Here is a 23246-nt window from a genome sequence, read left to right on the forward strand (position 1 = left end):
ATCAAGGCGAAACAAACTTATTTCTGTCCATATATGATATGAATATATAGAGCAAATCATTTAAACCATAAAAACCTGGTTTAAACCAAAAAAACCTGGTTTAAACCAAAAAAACCGGTTTTTTTGGTTTTTTTAATAAAAACCATGGTTTTTGCCAACCCTGCTCAAGGGTATACACAATCCGTATGCACAGTTTCAAAGTGATATCTTGAAAAATAAAGACGTGAAATTTTTTTGAAATTTGTCTTAGGAAAAAAAAAAAAAAAGTACGCCTCTCGCCCCCACTTGGCGCCGCCAAGTTGGACATCCGGTTCCAAAACGCATCTAGGGTGTTCTTTGATCCATTTTTGGCTTGACCAGTAAAAAAATATATTAAAAAAAAACAGCTTAAATACCTGTTATAGAACCTAAATAAGCGGTGAAAGACGATGCTGCGCCATGGTATAAGAATATACTATAAACCCTAGAAGGGTTAATCTTCACAACTCTGAATACCAAGTGTGCGTAGAACATATTCCTTTCTGAAACATGATTGATCTGAAGTAAGTTGATGCACTAGGGACACCTCAATTTTATTCTTCATCTCATTTTCAAACTTTTTATTCAGCATCTGTTATGATCTCTCGTTTATTACCATGATTTAGGGTGGGAAAAAAAGTAATATTACTATTACGTTGCATTGTTGCGTGAATTCTTCATCTATCTATTTCTTGCTTGAAAGTTTGGGATGCTTAGTTCATGTGAGTAACCCCTGAAAATCAAAGTCTATATCAAGTATAACTGTGTTTTATTCTTGCTGCAAGAAGTTCATCAAACTATCTTTCGCGCCATCTCCAACAGATCACCAGATTTCTCCTATGCTTGAATTTCTATTTCTCCATGGAAAAACATAGATTTGGATTTGACGAAGCAAAAACAGACTATAACCTAGTTCTTTTAATGCCTTAGGTGCATGCCCACGCAAATGAGGGATGTGGTGAGTGCAATCATGATGAATTGTGCAGTCTTAACTTTTCGAATTTATTCAATTCCTCCTTGGGTCTTCCCCTGGTACCTGACAGACCAGTTCCTTATCAGACTTCGAGTTTTCTGCACAAAATCGCACTAGCTGTATGCTTCATATATTCCAACGCTCTGCGAATAACTTCAAAAATTACTAGTTTTGAGCACTTTTGTTAGGTTGCGTAGCCAAGCTTCTCTCAGAGAATCTGTTGCATGCTCAAATAGGGTAAAATTTGAAAGTAACTTCGAGATTCCCATACCGCGACTATCTAACGTCTCGATTTAATTATCTGCAATATATTTGTGATGAATACTAGTGTGGAGTTCCGTTTATTAACTTCCTCGATTTTTTAAATTTTCTGTTGATGACATAAAGGATAGGATAGTATTTTTACCGTTTGATGTTAAAAATTTCAATAAGGTATTACAAATTTACATTTTAAATTTTATCTTTCGTTTTTGCTCACCTTTTTGTTTTGTTTTGTTTTGTTGTAGTGGCCAAATGCATCGGATGGATAAGAGGAAGAATGTGTCTCCCACTGTACATAGCATACCATCCATACTTAAATACTTCAAAGTTTTGAATAGGAGTGAAAAGAAACCTTGTGTGTCTTCCAAAGTGTTGACAAGTGATAATAGTGTAGTGCGTCAAGGAAAATCCGTAGCAGTAATTGATTTGTGCGATGATGATGAAGAGGATGATGATAGTAAGATCAATTCGCAAAAGAACACTTTGATCAACAACAAAAATTATGTTGGTAGTGGTAACCTTAAAAATAATGTTACTGTTCAAAGTGGTGCACACGCAGACAGAAGAACATTTTCGGTAAGAGTAAAATCTTTATCCAAGAATAATACCATTCAATGTAGTCAGGAACGAGTTCAGACTCCTGATAGTGATGACGATTTTGAAGATACAAGCACGTACCGTACACCGAAGAAAAATAATTTAACTAGGTCAGAAGATGAGACAGTTAAGAGAGTGAAGAAAGCTAGTAATGTAACCAGTTCCGCTTGTACTATAAATTCGAAACTTGACAAGGAAAAGCAGAAAGCAAGTGGTGAGCGTCTGGTAAGAGTTCAAAAGATTGGTTTACGGACCGTTACTAACAAATCGGATTGTGAAAATGGCATCTTCAATAGAGACCTGACAGTGAATCCACCAAGAAAGGACAGTTTTGAGCAGCTGAATCATGCTCAGTCAACAAAGTCACATGCTTCTTCCATTATTAATGGTACGCAGAATGGTGGTAACTTTCACATTGAATCTCCATTGAAATCTTCGAAAAGAAAGTCCCTATCTTTATCAAAAGAAGCTAATTGTGTTGTATCACATGCGCCCTTAGTCAAGATTCCTTTGACAAATTTAGATGAGAGTAATCAAACCAATTTTAAAATAGATGATTGTAGTGATGTAATACGTGATAAACCTGTTAATAGTACCCGCGACTCAAGTGTAACATTCATAGAGGAAATACCCAAACGCAGTATAACCGAAATGTCACGGCTGACGAGTAGTACAAGCCCAAGCAATACTGAAAATAAATGTACTGATGATTTTTTAGAAAAATTTAAAGAAATTGAGCGTTTGACGAATATTTTACTCAATAAAGCAAATAACAATGTAGAAGAAACTAATAGAGCTGAAGCTGCTCGAAATACAGTTACATCTGAGCCGGCAAGACAATGTGTATCGGTAGATCAAAATTCCAAGCCATCCATTATCGACATCACAGGTTCTTCAGAAAAATTCAGTACTAAAACCAAAAATTTGCCATCTACAACAGAAGTTAAAAATAAAATAGACAAATTAAAGGCAGATGGCAAGTCAAACCAGGACAACAATGTTGCTAACGATTCCACTAAAATAAAATCTTCGTCAGTAGAAAATAAAGTAATGCCCAATAATGAAAGAAATCCTGCGTTGAAATATTTGTCAAACCTGCCTGGAGTAACTATTCATCTCTTACAAGACCCTCTTTGTTTTCAAAGTGATCATAGTAGTAACTTTCAGGCTTCACGAGTGAAAACGGAAATGGCAGACATAAAAGATGAACCTACGAAAGACGAGAAAAATGTCCCAATGCAACATGGCTTAGTTACTCATTCTGTCAACACCGATGTATCTATTTCAAATATTAATAAGACACCACAGATTAGTAAAAACATTGATGATCGTATGTATAACGAAGAGCACCCTTCAGACGTTATGAAAAGAGAAAAAACATCCATAGGTAGTACTACTGTGGCATTAGATAATCATAAATTATTGTCAATTCCTTCAGAAGCAGTTCCGTGCAGTTCTAATGTTCCGTTGACTCAGTTCTTGGACCTTATAAAACACGTAAATACCAAACAATCGCTAAATTCAGCCAACGAAATTATCATAAAATCAGAAAACAACTCGGTAAAAATAGAGCCAAATAATCACATAGAGTCGTCATTGGTCAAATCCATTAAGAATGATACGAAAATTGCATTCAGTATTGCAGAAAATAAGCAAATTCCGGAGTTGGATGTTATCGTTATTGATGATGATGAATGTGATCGCAAAGATGAAAATCTCCAATTTAACAATAAGATCAAGGCTGAATGCAGTAATCAATTTTGCTGTCAAGCAGAAACCTCGAAAAATGAGGAGGGAATATCGAAAGTGCGCAACATAACACCTGAAATGGCTAGTCAAATTAAGAAAAAAATTAATGAAAAACTTGCCTTGAAATTTGGAAATAGTAAGCGTAAATTGTCATTGCAAAATAAGATAGAAGGATTTGGAAGTAGTAGTCAGTTTTGTTCTCCACCAAAAACACCGGAAAACAAAGAGCGATCCTTAAATTCGGGCAGTTTGACACCTGAAATGGCTAATGAAATTAAAAGGAAAACCAATGAAAAAATTGCCATGAGGTTTAAGAATAATAAAAGTAATTTGTCATTGCAAAATAAGACAGAAGCACTTGAAAGGAGCAGTCAATTTTGCTCTCAAGCAAGAACACCGGAGAATAAGGAGCGACTCTTAAATTTGGTCAGTTTGACACCTGAAATGGCTAATGAAATTAAGAGAAAAACCAATGAAAAAATTGCCGTAAAATATAACGAAAGTAATTTGTTATTGCAAAATAAAATCGCAGCCTCCTCTACAGTTCGCACATCGTTGGAAAAGAAGGAGATAAACATTGATGTAGTACAAAAACATAACGGTAGGTATTCTGTGAGTAGAGACGTTCCGAAAGAGGCATTCGATGTACGTGTTAGTAACAAGAACGTGACAAAGCGTTTCAAAAGTCATAGTAAACGTAAGTTGCACAATCCAGAAACACAATCAAAGAACGTATCTGGTTCAGAAGAAACTTTGAATTTAAAAGGGGATTTGAAACTCTCACCACAATTAACAAAGAGCCCTGGCAAATTTTTTGGATCTAGATCGTCCTTAAATAATGTCCGGGAGTTATTGTTAAGTCCTAATCGATCCAAATCATCAAAAAAGAAAATAAAAGAACATAGTGCTAATAATATTATTAATTGGTCGCCAAGGCGTAAAAAACGTGTAAATAGACAGTGGAAATCTTATTCTCCTACAAGTAGCTCAGATAGAACAGACAATGGAGGTATTCATAAATCAGGTTCCTGTATCAAGCTAAATAATTCAAGTGAAAATAAAAATATGTCTGTACCTCATAATGAATTTTCTGATGTTCAAAGTGCAAGTACATCTTATGATCCTAATCAAGGACATGGTGTACATTCCACTGATGACAGTAATAACGGACATTTTATAAGGACAGGAGCTAGAAAGTCCTTATTTCAAAGTGATAAAAGTGACAGGTTAAGTACCTCGCTTGATCCTATATCAAGTAATCAGGAAGTACCGACTGAAATACCGGGTGCATCTGCAGTAAATCATGTCAGCATTATAGGTGATGATGATGATGATGTTATACCATTAGAATCATCTTTTGTGCCAAAAACATCATGTTTCCTGAAAAACGTTAATGCTCAAACTAAGACTGAGTCGTGTACTACTAATCAAGTGAAATCTACCAAAAATGAAAACAGTGTGAACACTGACAATGTGAACAATCATCCGTATTACTTACGAATATTTTTGAATGTGTTAATGCATGTTACTCAGAATGAATTAAACTGGTATTGCTTAGGTCAAGAAGATATGGACGCACTAAAGTCGTTTTTGGCCATGCCTGTACCAGCACAGAAATTGTACGTTAGACTTTTTGATAGGAACTTTGTATGGTTCCGACGCTCTTCTATTAAGTATGCAGACATCGCAGAAGATTTAACAACAACATTCGACTTGCTTATTGCTAACAAATTCTGCATTACTGGTAAGTAGTGTTCTCTCTTTATTATTAATAGGCCTAATAAAGTTACGTGTTACAAACTCGCAAGATAAGCCTTCTTATTTAAGTAAATTAATTCGTTAAAATAATTTACTATAATCCAATAGTCGAGTGTATGCACATAATGATAAGACTGTTTAGAGTTCTGCTAATGAGTGCTATGATACAAATTTTAATTATTAGTTTATGTAGATCCAAGCATGTCTTAATACATTAACATCAAGTGTACGAGCATACACATTTCTGAAAGGGTTTGTTAAAGGTATAAGTGCACAATAGAATTAGTACGCTTCATGGTTTTATTATTACCTACCGGATGGAATATTTTCGTAAACTTGTTTAGAGAAATTCCTATATATTTTAAAAATACAAATCTCCATTACTTATATATATACAGGGGGGGGGGGATATCTAGAAACACTTCATACAGGGCACTTAAGTTTGCCTCTCCACTGTACAACACGTGTTGCGGTTGCCAATCGACTTTTGTTTTCAATCTGTCATGTGGACCTTCCTCTTCCGTCAGCAGTAACCAGTTCACCTGTGAATGTCGTGGTGTGAAAGTGGTGCGGTAAAATGGTTGACCTGACAGACTTCCAAAGAGGTATGATCTTTGGTGCCCGTCTGGTTGGAGCTTCAGTAGCAACAGTGGCGAACATTGTGCGGGTATCGAAAGGCACTGTGTCCAATGTCACGAGGGCATACACAATTCATGGGGAAACGACGTTTGCAAAGCACAACAGTGGTCGAAAGGCAATCCTGTCAGATAGGGACCGGAGGGCATTAAAACGGATTGTAGCAGCTAAAAAGAAGACCACTGCAATGAAAATTACCTCTGAACTTTATTCCGGCCTAGAACCCGGTTTCATCGAAAACAGTGCGACGGGAACTTCATAAAATGAAAATTCATGGCAGGGCCACTATTGCCAAACCCCTGGTCACAGCGGTAAATGCGAAGAAGCGTATCCAGTGGTGCAAGGACCACAAGGTGTGGACTTATGAGCAGTGGAAACACGTAATGTGGTCCGATGAATCGACCTTCACCTTGTTTCCAACAACCGGTCGTGTTTATGTATGGAGAACACCGTCGCAGGCCTATGATACAGACTGTCTGCTCCCAACTGTAATGCATGGGGGTGGTTCTGTTACAGTATGGGCAGTGATATCGTCGTTTTCTGCAGGTCCCATCATAGTCCTTCATGGAATGATGAATGCTAAGGCATATGAGGCCATTTTGGGGCCAGGTTCTACCCATGGCCCAAATATTGTTCCCTGGTGGTATCTACCAAGATGATTTGGCACCCTGTTACGCTGCAAAAACGGTGAAATCGTGGTTTGAGGAGCATGACCAGGAGCTATCACACCTCCCCTGGGTCCCACAATCACCAGACCTGAACATCATTGAGCCATTGTTGCCCGAGTTAGAAAGGCGTGTTCGGTCTCATTACCCTCCACCAGCATCCTTCAAGGAACTGGAGCATGTTTTGGAGAACAATGGTACAAAATTTCACACACCACGATTCAGGAACTGATACGTCCATTCCACGTTGGATCCAAGCTGTTTTGAACGCAAAAGGAGGCCCCACACCATACTGGGTATGATTTTCACACTTTTGCAAACGTTTTAGATTTTTTTTGTCCAATCCCTATGTATATGTATATATATCCATAAGATTTGAATTACTTATTACTCTGTGAGTTAACTTCACTGCAGCAATTCTATTTCTCTGCTGCTAGTTTTAAATTCACCTCTATATGTTATACATCTGTATATGTTAAGCTGTACATTTAACAGAATACGTTAATCTCTCAGTTCTCATTGATCATCTTGTTTCGAAAGGTCAGTGACAGAGGAAAGGAAAAAGAAGAGAATTTTGGTTAATACTGATTGTTAATGTTTTAAAATAATTTCTAACTATTATTGTAGTCCTGTAATATAATAGCACGCCAATAAATAAACAACACAATCCCCACGCTTATGTTGCAGGGAGCACCGACCTTCATAAGTCAGTGTGCCAAGAAACATCATATTGTGTGCATTGATAGATGTGCAGCTCGTATTGTTGTGATCAGTGATCATATATGTGCGTCCAACACGAATAGCAAGCGTGAAAAAAGAGTGGCGAGTCATCTACACTGACGGAATTCTTGGTAGACTTCAGCATGACGTTTCTTCTTCTAGAACAACAGCTTGGGGACGAATTTGGGAGCCACACAGCGTATGTTCAAATCTCACGTAAGGATTGGCTGGAGTGTTTCATGTGGCACATTGACAATGGAAGCAGTGTTGTAGATTGCTCTCCGGCGACCTTCATGCATAAGTTGCTGAATATTTCGACATTTTTCGGTGTTGAGCTCGATGAAGGTCATTTTGGTCTCTCATCGTCTCCCAGTGATATTATTCCACTCTTAAATTGTGCGTGCCACTTAGAAACGCCTTGAACGACTCATAGCAGCATCATCCTAAACTTGCTTCGTTATATGCAATGTCTTGGTGGCAGACTTGTCAAGTTTTCCTCAAAATTTCAAGTTCACTCTTTGTTAAAGCTTGGTGTTCATGTCGGAATAGCAAAAGTGGTAATCCATATAGTCACAGTATCACGAGCTGCATAGCTATCGATGCACACAGTATGATGTCTCTGGCACATTCGCCTGTAATTCTGTGTGCGGCCTTGTGGTGCCATCTGTTCGCGTGTTACAGAACTAGGCTCGAAACTTTTTGATACCTATAAATAGTGACTTTTGCCCCAAGACGTTGGTACGGTTTATTTATTTTTGTCTTTCTTGAAGAGTATGAACAGATCGGTACCATTCATGGTATACATTTTCAAGACATTCGGTGGTTTATTCCGGATGGAGTTATTGTGTATGTCCTTTTTCTTTACGTAGTCGTAGCATTTTCCTTCTGGAGACCACACAGTATGATTACATTAACAAATGACAATTGCATTTATATTGCAAAATGCAGAAAAAGAGAAAAATATAACTGCTCAAATTTTGTCTCGTCATGCTTCTTGTAATAAACAAAAAGATGATTTTAATAACTTTCTGTTTATTACAAAATAAATACAAATACAGGGTGAGCACAGAAACAGTCCCAGGTTTCAAATTAGTGTAAATTTAATATGCGAAGGAATATTTTGCTGAAATTTTGAACAGTGATACATAAACTCAAAAAGTTTTTGTAGCAATAATTGAAATCACAAACACTCGATGTGCGCGCCACCTGTAACGCGGGAAATATCGAGGCGGTAATCTAGCTCCAACCACATGTTGTGAAGCATATCCGTTGTGATGGAGTTGACAGCAAACACTGATGCGTTCTTGGAGATCGTTCAGAGTTGCGGGTAGTGGAGGTGCTTACACTTTGTTCTTCACAAATCCCCACAGAAAGAAGTCACAAATAGTGAGGTCAGGTGATCTTGGAGGCCACTTGCAAAGAACTTGATCATTGACTCCAGAGCGCCCTACCCATCGGTTTGGGAGGTTCTCGTTTAGAAACCTGCGTACAGCACGATGTCAGTGTGGCGGCGCTCCATCTTGTTGTAGAACGAAGTCGTCTATCTCTGTCATTACTAAGTTGCGGAATCAACCAGTTACGTAGCGATGCTAAGCAACTTTCACCTGTAATTGTTTGTTCCTGTAAGAAGAACGGACCGTGCACCCGACGCTCTGATACTGCACAAAAAACATTGATTTTCGGTGAGTCACGTTCCACATTTACAGTTACATGAGGATTCTGGGTTCCCCATATCCTTACATTGTGTCTATTCACCTTTCCACTTAAGTGAAATGTCGCCTCATCGCTGAAAATGATCTTCGTCAGAAAGTTTTCGTCGTCCTCCATGAAATTTTGCATAGTCTCACAGAACTCACGGCGCTTTACCTAGTCTTGTGGGTATAACTTCTGAACCAACTGCAGTCGGTACGGGTAACACCGCAAACGCTTGCGTAAGATCTTGCTTAAGCCCGTCTCACACGGATCTGAACTAAGGCCTCAACCCAGGCTACAACTTAACAGTGTTGCTTAACTCAAACTTCCATGCAATTTCTTTTATCCTTAGGTGATGTAGGGGTCTCAGACAATCCTTAAAACTAGGTAGGTTTAACCAACAGAGCCTCTTGTGGTCACTGTATTAGAGGCCGACGACAGACGAAACACGTGTTACGCACAGGGCAATCAACTGTCGTAATCGTAAATATTATTGTTTTCTATTTCACAATATGAGTTCATCCGAAGAGGATGAAATAGCCATAGCAGCGATATCTGCTCTGTTGCTAACACAAAATCCCCCCCCCCATAAAAAAACGAGAGAGAGAGAGAGAAAGTAAAGAGGAGCTGGTAGACCAGGGAGTGAATTCTTCGCCGCAATAATGCACAGGAAAGCACCGTATTTTCAATGGTGAATAATGAACTACTTAAAGATCCTCGTTCCTACAAAAAAAAAAAAAAAAATCTACAGAATACATAGATTATTCAGAATTACATACGCTATTGAAATTAGTAACTCCGAAAATTCAGCAGCGAGATACGAACATGGGGAAGTCTGTGTCACCTGAATAATGGTCTGTAGATCCTTGGATGTAGAACTGAAAATCAAATGGCTTGTCCAAATATGTAAGTGAGGGCAGTTATCAGGGGCGGAAGGCTAAAATGAAGAAAGAGCAATTTTCTAGTATAGGTACTGAGTGCATCCGCTCAGCTCAGTACCCACAAAAATGCCCACATAGCCCATAAAGTAAACTTATACCGCGCCGTGAACCTTTCTCATGCACTACACCCGAAATTTTTGTATTGTGCGAGCATTGTAGAACTGTTCCCTAAAATTTCACGAAAGCCACATAACACTGATGATACTTTACTCTCATTGTTTCTGTTTTTGACGCTGGTTTACTTTTGGCGCATCACATCTGAATTTTATGTTTACAAGTGTAGGATTACTAATCATAAATTATTACAAGTGCTTTACGACGGATAAAATAAGTGAGGTGATATGAAAAATGCCTGTATAGAAACTATTTTCCACCGGCGGTGAATTTCTGCACAGTTTACAGAAGTTGTATTTTGTTTACAAGTGGAACTCTACTAGTATGGAACCATGGCAAATGCTATCGAAACTCGTATCATTGTCAAAACCCACTCGTTTTCACTACCCTCGCTTATGCGGATACCCACATTCGCTGACGCGCCTGTTCCCTTCAGACGCAACTCCTCGCTAACGCTCGGGCCCTACAGATTCGCTCTGCTATGACTCAATTAGATAGCATTCGTGCTTTTTAGTGGCGACCTAGCGCAGGTTGTTTTGTGTTTTTTGGGCTGTAGTTTTTATGCATGCATCCGGACGCTCTATTTATACGCAAATCGTAAAATAATTATAATTTTTCAAAATTGCTTATGATACCCCCTTGAATTTTAACTATGCCATGTGGATATTTTCATATCGCCCAGCCTAAACCATTTAGAAAACAATAAGGAGGTAATTAGTGAAAAAATTCTAATTTTTGAACAATTATTTCGAGTGGTCCGCGAAAAGTAAACCTACACGCTTTTTTTTTTTAACATGTTACATTTTTTGGTATACAAATTGCACAGTATACTTAAAACGCCTATTTTTATTTTTTAAAAAGATGTAATTACATTTGTTCACACCTGTAGTGTTCGGGCGGATGCCTTCCCTGAATTCTTTATTCTTGCATTTTTTATATATATATATATATATATAATATAAATCGTGCTTCACAAAAAAATTCGTATGACTCTATTAATAATACTATTAATGCTTCTCTTGTCCAGGCAGCATTGTTTTGAAATTACAGCGAGAAATAAAGTTGAATATCGTCAGGCGCTACTCTTTTCTGATTGGTAGTTGTATGGAAGTCCAGAAGAAAATAGAAACTGCTTCTATTTCTTCAAAGTCAGGATCCAAATAAGGACAGCAGAAAATTTCAACCTGAACTAGAAGCAAGTTACTTCTCACACGATCGTTAAGTAAGGTCGTGAATTTTAGATCGTGACTTGCAACCTTACTTCAGTCTCGTCTGAGACAGGCTTTACTGTTGTTTGTGGCATCTGCAACTCTCTGCTAGCTTTACGTGTAGACTTCTGTGGGCTGTGTACATAGGCTGCTCTTATGCGCTCCACAGTTTCCTCGGAGACTGGACGTCGCCCTGAATGTCCTTTTCTTTGATCACAAATGCACCCCGTCTCAATAAACGTTCTATGCCACTTCACAATAGATTTGTGTGGGTGGATCAGCATTAAATTGTCGTTTGAAATCACGCTGCATTCTTACATAACAGCTTGTTTTTGCAAATTGTAAAACGTACCAGCTACGTTGCTGTGGGGTGAACGTCACTTTTGATGTTACTGCCCTCTAGCTGCCCTGGTCAGAACTAGGATTCTGAAAAGATAGATGGGAAAATACTTTGAGTTTACTGAGCTCTGTACAAAATTTCATGTAAATATTCAATTAAATGTTAATTATATGGCACTTTAAAATCAGGTACTGTTTCTGTGCTCACGCTGTATTATTTAAAAAGTAGTTAACAAGGAGCCAAGACAACATAATAAGACATCAATTTCCGGTGAGTTAATTTTTCTAGTCGCTGTCTTATCCTAGATTTTTGGGTAATTCATATTCTGGCCACATTGTAATTTCTATGGGTGGCAACTCTGAAAATTCTTTTGATTCTTATTTTCGGGTGTAGAATAACATTATCTATTATTGTGGTAAGTTACATTTGATTATCTCTTTTCACTTACGAAAAATGGGCAAAAGAAAAATGGTTAACTTTCGTATCATTTTTAGTAGTGTGACCCCTTAAGGGTTTATAACTATCCCTTACAAGAAAATAGGGTAATTAATCTTGATAATTAAAATGTTTCCCTTGCGCAATGTGACAAGCTTGTTGTGTTTCTTCCTATTTGCCATCTTGATTTGTGTAGAATGTTTCGTTGATATTATATTAGCCTTTAAATAAACATATTTATAAGCCAAGAATATAAATCAAATCAAATCTTTAAAGTAAGAAGCCCTCGTAAATCAAAATTGCAGATAAAAAGAAAAGTTTTTTCTTCAAAACTTTAAAATAAATTTTAAACGTTATAATTAAAGGTAATTTACATGAAAGTTGATTTAACATTACAAATAACTCTAGTAAAGATAACAATAACATTATATATCTATATCTATCTATCTATCTATATCTATCTATCTATCTATCTATCTATCTATATATATATATATATATATATATATATATATATATATATATATACGAGGGCAATCCCAAAAAAGGTCTCCTATTTTTTGGGGACGTAGAGAAACTTTTAATACGGTTATTGGCAACACTGTTGTGGGTGGTGCCTTCTCCGCTACCACATAAGCACGCAGGCGCTTCGCTCGGATGCTCAGTCTTGGCTTGGCAGCCATTCGAAATGGAGCTCCCGATTAACGTTACCGCCAAGTGCGAAGTTCGTGCAGTTATTTTTGAACGCAAAAGGTGTTAAACCGGTTGACATTCATCGCCAATTGACGGAAGTGTATGGACAGTCGTGCATGGATGTCAAAAACGTTCGCAAGAGGTGTAGAGAGTTTACAGCCAGTCGTACTGAAATTCATGACGAGGGAAGGAGCGGGAGGCCATCAATATTTTGGTTGGAACGTCATCACCCACCCACCATACAGTCCGGACTTGCACCCAGCGATTACTGCCTGTTCCCTAAGTTGAAGGAACATTTGTCTGGACGACGGTTCTGCTCCGATGATGAGGTGAAAGATAAGGGCATGGCGGCAAGCTGGTATGACATGGGCATTGTAAAACTGCCACAGCGTCTACAAAAATGCATCGACCGAAATGGCGATTATGTAGAAAAATAAAGCTTTCTTCAACCTTTAAACTGATGTAACAATTATAGAGAATAAACGGTTCTTTGTATATCTAAAAATATAGGAGACCTTTTTTTTGGGATTGCCCTCGTATATATATATATATATATATATATATATATATATATATATATATATTAAATTTTTTGTTCTTGCTGGTTTATCATATGGCATTATGAGTGTAACAATTGTCTATTATCAATGAAAATATACGTCCTTAGATTTTTATTTAACTTCTTACGTATACAGGTCATTTTTATATCTTGACCCTTATTAGTTTAGTCCGTTCCAAAAGCACGAAGTTCATGGATTTCACTTTACCCGAAAATTTGGGAGGAAAACATTACGTAAATTCATACACAAACAAATAAGTAAAATATATGTACTGTTTTATGCATACTTTTACTTATATACTTTTATAGTGTATTGCATTTTTTGCTATTATTTCGTTTATTTGTTTCAATGCTGAGTCATTATTAATATCAGTGCCGTATTTTTTCTTCCTTTTTTCTCCCTTAATTAGACTTACAAAGTGAATGTCTTGTTAACCTTTTGGAGTTATTGAGTGTTAAAGAGTTACATGCTTTGTGTATGGAATTCCATTTACCTGTATTGGGCAAAAAGAAGACTGTGATCCAAAGTATTGTAGAACACGGCTCGAAGCAGCAGCGAATTGTTGCTTTAGGAGATATGAAGCCGCTAACAGCAATTATTAAGAACAGGTAGGTGTACATAACAATTATGTGTCAATAAACGTTGTAAAGGGAAATGTTTATTTTCAAATATTTTTATGTATTTTGAGAATATCATGAAGAATGTTTAGGGAAGACAAACGCTATAAATTGTGAAAGTGAAATCTACTATTATACTTAAGAATTTTTACGAGACTATTATACTTAAGGGGGGGGGTCTTAATTTCTACGCAACAAGTTCTCATGAAATCCTGCATTCAACATCCTCGTAATTGGAGATCTACTATCACGTTCTGAATCAATTTTTCGACACAGGTTTCATTCTAACATGCAATAATAGTAATGACACATACATTCCACCACTATGGTAGTTGAAATTCTTTCAACCTCATTTACATCTTTAGGTGGACCACATTAACAATAAGGAATACTCCTCAAACATTGCACATAGAGCCGTCTAATTTTGAAGGAAAATTTTTCTTCATTGCAGTGAATTCATCTCTTCAAGAGTAATTTACCTACCATGAAGTAATTGTATAGAGCGGCGAAATAAGTTAAGAAGACCATTTCAATTTTTCTGATATAAAAAGTAAAATTTGTTTTCGACATTTGGAACTGGTTTTTGTTATCTACACATAACTGGAAGTAACTAGCAAATACTAGAGCATATTTTTCTATCTGCTGTTTCTACCCTTAGATATTTTAAATTTATTTTGCACTTTTTTAGATTCTATTGGTGCATCCTTGATTTGTCATCACTTAGGTTTTTCTTTTTTAATGTTAGATTTCTCTTTTCACTTTTGTACACTTTTGTACGCTGAGCTCCTCCGTGGCTAAGCGGTTAGCATACGCGTCTTTGGCGTGGGAGACCCGGGTTCGATTCCCGGCGGGAGCTCATGTGGTTCGGATTCCACGTTAATCAGTAGGTCCACGTCTCATATAGCCTCGCTGCTGAAAGGGACGCTAAACTAAAATCAACAACAACAACAACTTTTGTACGCTTTTAAAAATAGTCTAATTGTAAATCTTCTAGTTGCATAACTCGCATTTTCAGTAAGATTCCTCTTGAGAATTTTTTTGTCCTGATATTGTTATTGGTCAACTTTATTTCTATGAAGTATGAAATGATATATTTAAAAAATAAAACTCTGAAAAATGCTTTGTCAATTTCCTAGATATTCTGAACAGATCTTGTTCTTTTACGGCAACAATGGTCGACACCCAACAAAAAATTGTGGGTGATCACCTGATGCCATACAAACCATGTGAAGACAGATATAATGCAGCAACACTCGTAGTGAAATTAAGCCAGGCAGACAAAAGTCATGTGCTTGTGTGAAAGCACTTACGAATATTGTCAGTGTTATAAGGTAGAATGATTTCCCTTTCGGTGTTAGTACTTGGATGTCCTTAAGTTGAATTGCGTGCTATTATTGAAGCGAAGACATTTACTCCCATGAATGTGCATGGTACATGTGAAGTAATTGAATAATTTTACGAATGAAACAGGACTTTTTCAGGTAAACGTTGTTGGATTAGGTCCCAGCAGTGGGTAGTTACTAGATATTAAGCTTGAAAACAGAAAAGTCGTTCATATCAGTCATAGCTTAATTATTATGCGACTAGAAGATTGAAGCCCGAGTTCCTTTCAGTCCAATACCGGTAGCCAATTTTTCCATTATGTTATCATTGTTCCGTGTATTGAATTAATACATATTAAATAATTTAAATAATCGATTTCTCAATGTATCATAAAGCAGGTATTGCTAATTACTATTTTTCTCATGCTAAATAGGGCTCTGGCTCTCCTGGGAGACTGCATTAAACTAAACGGAGAATTGCGAACTGCTTTTAAACGTATGGTCCTTCTGTTCTCATTGCCTTTGTGTCAAGATGATGATATGTACAGGTACACGATGCTTCAGTTAGAAGATATGAATTATCCGAAACGAATTGGAAAAATAACCAGACCATTATTTTCAAGACGTGAGCTATTTTTACAGTAAGTATTTATTTATTTAATAAGTAATTGAAGGTTACCTGGTACTATACACAGTGCGACAGTTATATAATGATACTGATTTTATTGTGGAGAAAAGAAAAATGTTAGAAAGAAATGATTGCATGTTAACAAAAGACGTAACCTTTGTCTACGATCTGGCAACATGCATCGCTGCACGCTAAGCATGATGAAAACTATGATGTCATATTCAGTTAAGTGGGGGAGACTGTTCTCATGGTAGCGCTATGGAGCAGCGAGCGAACATTAAATTCTTGGCGAGCGAACATTTTAAACTTGGCAAAAGTGCAACCGAGTCCGTGGAAATGACGCGACAGGTATATGGAAGTACTTGTGCCTCCTGTGTAGTTATTCAGGTGGTATCAGCGATTTAAGAGTGGTGTAAAATCAATTGAAAATGAAGCAAGACCTGGTCGTCCAATTTTAGTGCGTGCGGACAATCTCATCACTAAACTGAGAGAACGCCTTACAGAAGATCATTGTGTGCCGGCAGAGAAGTTTGGTGTAAGCTGGAAAACGATTCGTCACATCTCAGTGCAAGATTTAAGCAAGAGAAAGATCGCATCTCAGTTTGTGCCCCATCTTTGTCTGACTAACAAAAATATATCTCTGTTCATTATGCAAAAGACATCTTTGAAACTGCTCAAAAGGATTGGAAATTTTGTAAATTCCATTGTTGCGGAGGATGAAATATTGTTTGTGTTTTCGCTATGATTCAATAACAAAACCTCAAAGTGTTGAATGAAAGTCACTACATCTCCGAAAAGAAGGAAAATAGTTTATTTGCAGAAGTCGAAGGTGAGGATAATGCTGTTTTGTCTTTGCGACAGCAAAGAAATTATTCACTATGAATATCTTCTAGAGAGACAGACCGTCACTGCTAATTATTATATGAGTGTTCAGGAGCTCTTATGGAAAAGGATTCGACGTGTGTAAGCTGAGTAATAAACACCAGGCAGTTGGTCATTTGTCATGACAGTGCGCTCGTTCATAGGACAATAGCCGCACAAGAGTTTTTGATCCGAAAGCAAGTGTGTGTGTTCAATCACCCTACCTATTCGCCAGATCTATCCCCTTGTAATTATTTTCTATTTCCGAAACTGAAGTTACTGTTAAAAGGGCGACTCTTTGACGATGCTGAAGACATCAACTATTAGGGACATACCGTAAATCGATATGCAGAGGTTTTTCCAGTCGTTGCTCGGTCGTACACCCACTGTACCGGTTCAGGAGGAATGTACTTTGAATAATAATAATAATAATAAAACGAGTACCATTGAATTATCCTGTTTTTATTTCATTCAGTAAAATCAGTCTTATATAATTGCAAGACTGTGTATGTTATTTGCATTTGGTGATATATAATCATCGTTACATTGTTAATGTTTTAAGATGTGGCTCAATGCCAAAGCTGTGTTCGTTCTGTTTGCGTGATCCTGGGTGTGATTCCCGGTGTGTACTTGCCTTTGATAGAAAGTGAAGTAGTTGTTCAGATATGCTAGATCAAGTCATACGTACTTAGTAGCAAAATCACCGACTTGTCAGCCTAAGGTCTTTAATTTGTGTATCAGGGAATTATTGAGGTATCACCATACATTAAGATTTTTTGGGAATACTAATACGTTATACGCTAGTTTACTTTTTAAAAATACTGAAAAATTTGATATTTCCAAATTATTGACTATTTCCGATCGTTCCTCACAGAGATTAAAGAGAACAGTCACAAACAGGAGGAAATCACGTGAGTCGTCATAAACACTATATAAATCTTCCTGTTTCACTTAAAAGTGAAGTGCCAAATAGTGTTAGTAGAGTCGCGGTGGTTTAGTTGACAGGGCGTCTACTTACCAGCCGAACAGCTCGTATTTGATTCTCGGTGGGGGCTCGATTTTCTTGTCGTTCTACTCTCCTTTCCGTGTAGCTCAGAGGTTTATCAAGATCTGTAAAATGGATAACTGGGGCAACCATAGGCAAAGTTGGGCAGAAATTGATGCTAACTGTATTACATCCTGTACCAGGAGCGTTTGATAAATCCCTGACATTTCACGAGATGGCACTCCGATCGCAAGCTTCATTTTATAGTGTAACATCTTCATATGTTATAAACTGAGAATTTTGGTTCTGCTTTGTTTGATATTTTGTTGTTGATAGCGTTCTAAACCAAATAAATGCATGTTTAGTATCTGAAACGGAAAAGGATTAATTTTTTATATTAATTAAGCGCTAGGGAGGAAAACTATTAAAGAAACAAAAAAAATCATGAAAAGTATTATGGAGACTACTCCTTCTCATGGAATAGTGCAATAGTGAATCATCATAGTTGTACGAGCATGAACGATGTTGAGCATTTGGAGCATCGTTCACATCTGATGAAATGGTTAATCAAATCCATGATAATCGTTGAATTACATTTATAGTATAGACTTACATAGGAGACAATACCCTCCCGTCCTCTGGTAGGAGTAACTTCTTGCCGTTCCAGACAAGGAATACAACACTTGTTGTATAGTTGGTGGGAACAGATAAACAGAATCTAGAGGGACCTATTAAGGTCAACATTGAATGCTAGGCTCTAATTCATGCCCTTCTGAACATAAATAAATAAAACTGTAGTAAGAGCTCTCTTTGGAAACGGGATAAATAAACAGTTTTCTCCAATCGATAATTGTCTCGTATAAACTCGGTAAACGGTATTGGGAAAAGACACGCTCGCGACCCGACCAACTGCTCTATTAAATAGATTGTCCTTCACAAGGACTAAACTGTTACTGTTACAATGTGAACTATATTCGTGTATGAGAAATAACTTAACTGAATGTTTCTTATTTTGTTTTTATTTTATTTTTTAGATTTGTTCAAGCTCATGAGGAACAAGCAGAATTTGCAGACTTAATTCAAAATAAGAAATGGCAAGAGGCATACGCTTATGTAATGAAAACATGGCCTAAGTTCTTAGAGATTATCCAGACTGATTATATAAGGTAATAAATATTTACCGTACCTTATTTCATTATTTAGATTCCCGTGAATAGCAATGAATGGCGTATGCGTAATTCACAAAAAAATGAGTCATAGAAAGATAATTAGTAGTAAATAATAGGTTTTCGTACTGGATACGTTAAGCACTTAATTTTTTTTCTTTCTTTTCTTTAGGATAGAGTAGGATATTCAAATATCAACATTGCTGCTCTTACCGACATTATGTTAAACACTAAATTGCACTAATTATGTTAAACACTTTATCGTGTTATGTATAGATAGAATAGTAAGTTTTTTTAAACTATACAAGGTCTTTCAAAACAACACCAACAACGTTTAGGAAGTTATTCCTGACACCAAGATAAAACAGAAAGTATAGACCAACCTGGGTGCACAAATGCTTCCTTTCGGAGTTATAAGCTGCCAAAAACATGAAATAATGAACTTTAAAGGTCCATAGCTCCAATACTATGGGACCTGCCCTAGTCGGGTCAAGACTTTACTTAGGAACTAATATGTGCGTTATCCAAAAATACATGTTTCAGAGTCCTGCAGTACTCCCGCAACAATTTTTTTACAAAGGGAGTTTGGCTTCGGGCATATAATTTGAAGTACTCACCAATTATCTCTATAAAAATTGTTGCGGAAGTGCCGCAGATTCTGAAACGAATATTTGGATAGGGCACATACTAGTTCCTAAGTGAAGTCTTGATCCGACTACAGTATGTCCCATGTATGTATGTATGTATATATGTAGGTATGTATGTATATATGTATGTATGATGCTACTTGTCTTCGAGGAATTAATTCTGTTCCCAGCACTTGTAACTACCATTTCCAGTACAATTACCCACCTATTACTCTGTACCGTCTCTAAAAAACACAAATGAATCATTATTATTTGAAATACTTAGTGCTCAGTTTTCTTTGAACCATGAGTTTAGCTATTTCACCGGTTCAACTACCGAGTCTGTGCTACATCTCAGCGTTTAGGAGCTGCGGTGGCTCGGTGGTAGAGCTCATTTCTGGTTCGTGGGGTCCCTAGTACCCAGTGCGACCCTAGTTCGCGCCGATTGAGCTTTGTGGTAGACAAACACTGTGTGCAAGAATTTTCTCGAAGTCCTTCACTTTGCTCCCACTTTTTCCCCTTCCATTATTTAATTCGTTATTACCATCATCTACTCCATAATCTTGCTGCATAATGTGGGACGTTAAACTAAAAAAAATCCCGATTCGTAGTACATAAGGAAACTCAACACATTTCAATTTCACAATCTTAGATCTACTGAAGAACCAATAATAGAGTAAAAACACACACTCGTATAAACATCTTAAGCAAATCAGAAATAGAGGATCTCATTAATACTTTAAAGTGTTCGCTTTGAGAGTTTGCTACGTATTCTCTTGCCCTAGACAAGATACAAATAACGAATAATGGTAGATCAGTGGTAAAACATAGACGTCTGTAACAAACTGTTCCGGGTTTAGATTACGTTGCTAGTAGAATGTTTTCATTAAATAACATCTTGTGCTTAGTCCGTTATATTTAAATTTCGAATAGACCCACTACTATACTCATTTGGTAAGCTACCTCTGAAACATGGCTTCATACGCATACTATCAAAAACTTAACTGTGATGTCAGTAAGTCTTGGCAGCATCGAATTTTCGGTGTTTTATATACGAATTTTCTTGAGGGAAGGAGTTAATAATTTAACAGTTGCAGTTCTCCATCCTGCGCCAAACAGAAAAATGAAATATTGCTATATTCTGCTAGACTATTCGACAGACATTACTACAACTGTCTTTAAAAGTACATGGAATTTCATTTACAGTATTTTCTATTTACTTGGTACTAGAATTCGTAGAATTAGCGAGTAATTGTTTTTGTATAAATACTAGTGTGCTGAAAACCAACACAAAACAAGAGTAGTATTAAATAAAGAATCAGGAAGGACGACATATATGTTCTGTGTCATTTTCATATAGTAAATGTAGTAGAAAACAATTCAATGTATTGAATGCATGCTATCTCAACCTTATATAATGAACATAAACTTTTATTTTATGTTCATTATGTAACGTTCTATAAATATCAGTTCTTAGCTCAGAATAGTGAAAATATTGGAAATAGGTAAACATCCAATAGTGACTCTTGACCAGAGAACTTATTAGTCGCAGAATGTAGACCACATTTAATCCGTTTAGCAGCACAATCTTCATAATTGAATAAAGAAACATGCGGCCCATTAATTCATGAAAAGTGAGATTCTGATATTTTACCACTTAATTGCTCCTAGATGCAACGTGATGAAAGTTCAGTCGTAAAACATTCTTCACATTCCGCAAATGAAATTGAAACAACAACGAATCGTAGAGTTAAGACAGGTTTTGTCCCTTCCAGTTAGCCAAGTTGCAGTGTGTGCTTCCGAAATTCCTGTGATATTTTAGATAACTTTTCTGAAGGAAACTTAATTTTTCTGAAATTTCAAATACTTCCTGGCGACCATACAACATTTTCTTAGGTGATTCCTTGGGCCAATTCCATTATATCAGCACTGCGGATCTATTGAAACTTTTATGGAGAAAGTAAGACTTGATGTTGTCCACTAAGATGTGGAAAAAAAAATGTAGTCTTCTCTGTCCGTATTTATAAAGAGACTGTTCTGATGGTTTCGTTACTGGAACACCACGAAAACTATCATTCCCCTCCAACTGGTAACGGAAGTCTTCAGGGATCTACCATCTTCAGTTTTGAGGCCTTGCATACATTCACAGTTTTTTAAATCTTGGACACTACTGTTATGATGTATGCTAACCTTTCTTGGGAATATAAGCTGTTTTTGAAGAAGGTTTCAAAGCATTCCAAAACAAGGCCATTTCATAAATAAGGCCATTTGAGTTTATCATACAGTCTCAAAAATGGTGCACAATCCCGAGCATTTCATGGAAATGTGTAGAGGCATTTTTACAGTGTGCAACTAAAGCAGGATAGCACTTCCATACGGATTACATTGAACGGTATGAAGATAACATGCATCTTATACCAAATATTTTGCTTTTAGTATGAAAGGTATTTTGTAGGTTTTTCTAAGGTAGTTTCAGTTTAATTTTTTGATGGTATTGAGTACACACTATACAACTTTTCTATGAGTTCCTGAAAATTAATCATGTCTGTTGTAATGTTGACTGCTTTATATATAACAAACTCAAGTTTGTGACCCATGGAATGGTAAATACATGAACGCCTTATTACTTTTGCAGCCACGGTAGCACCATTTATTTTCCCTTGTATATTACTTGCCCCATCTGTACAAATAGAAACAAGTTGTTTTTGTAGTTCTGAACTTACAATTCTCATCGTGTCACAGGTATGTTTTCCTGTTGTTTCTTATAGTTCATTAACCCTAAAAATATGTTACAGTACTCCTGATTACTCGAAAATACACCAATAAAACAGATTTTTGGGATACTGTTGATGATTCATCCATCAGTAGTGCAAATGGTTCATCAAAACTTGAAAGAAAGTAACTCAATTTTTTCTTCATTTCTTCAACTACAAAATCAATCATATTCGCATACTATACGCATGAGAAAAGAACTGTTGAACAAAATGAAGATTCACAGAAAGTGAAAGCTGGTTCTGGGCAATCACATAGGCTGTTCAAAATATGCACGCAGTCATTTTGATATGAATATCATAAACATACTTCCACCTGTCTTCGGCTTTTGAAAGATAAACTTTTATTTCTTCTTTTTCGCGCATTTCTGGTGTGCTCAGACTTCTCGTGTCCAAGAGGGGAAAAGGGACACGATGGTACGGCTGTACTGTACTCTCTAATGTTTCACGAACACCGGGTCGACATGAAGGCAAAACATAGGCAGATATGTCAATATGTGCAGAAATATTAACATTTCGAATTGCATTGATAGATACAGATACGGCGCTCATAAGCTTCGTTTGTAAACTCAGCGTTAACCTTGGTATTTTTAACATGCACAACATTTCAATACACATAGAGGAAAATTAAATAAACCTTACGGCACCAGCGCCACAAGAGAAAGAAGATTTCTTTTGCTTAGAGTGTACGATGGATGATTAAATCTTGGAAAGGAGAACATAAACCAATGATTACTTGATCAAGTAATATGATCATAATACCTAGGGTATTAGTTGATCATAAATGAACTGTCTTCTTTTGGAACATGTACTGAAAAAATATTGTATATGTTAACACTATCGTATATTGTGTTTTATTACAACACATTCGAAACAAATGAATAATGTAGAAGCATTAATATTTTCGTTA

General features: G+C 36.7%; 1 protein-coding gene across 1 annotated transcript in view; it reads left to right on the forward strand.

The window, feature by feature from the left end:
- The window catches only part of LOC145675489 (uncharacterized), a 74216-nt gene that overhangs the window by 9968 nt on the left and 41002 nt on the right, over positions 1-23246 (forward strand). The window contains exons 2-5 of the mRNA XM_081745940.1: positions 1498-5342; positions 13770-13968; positions 15734-15940; positions 18808-18939. Coding sequence (XP_081602066.1) covers positions 1505-5342; positions 13770-13968; positions 15734-15940; positions 18808-18939 — 4376 coding nt within the window. The 5' untranslated portion in view covers positions 1498-1504. The remainder of the gene's footprint in view (positions 1-1497; positions 5343-13769; positions 13969-15733; positions 15941-18807; positions 18940-23246) is intronic.

Source organism: Thermobia domestica, chromosome 2, assembly GCF_964235325.1.
Source record: "Thermobia domestica chromosome 2, izTheDome1.hap1.1, whole genome shotgun sequence".
NCBI lineage: Eukaryota > Metazoa > Arthropoda > Insecta > Zygentoma > Lepismatidae > Thermobia > Thermobia domestica.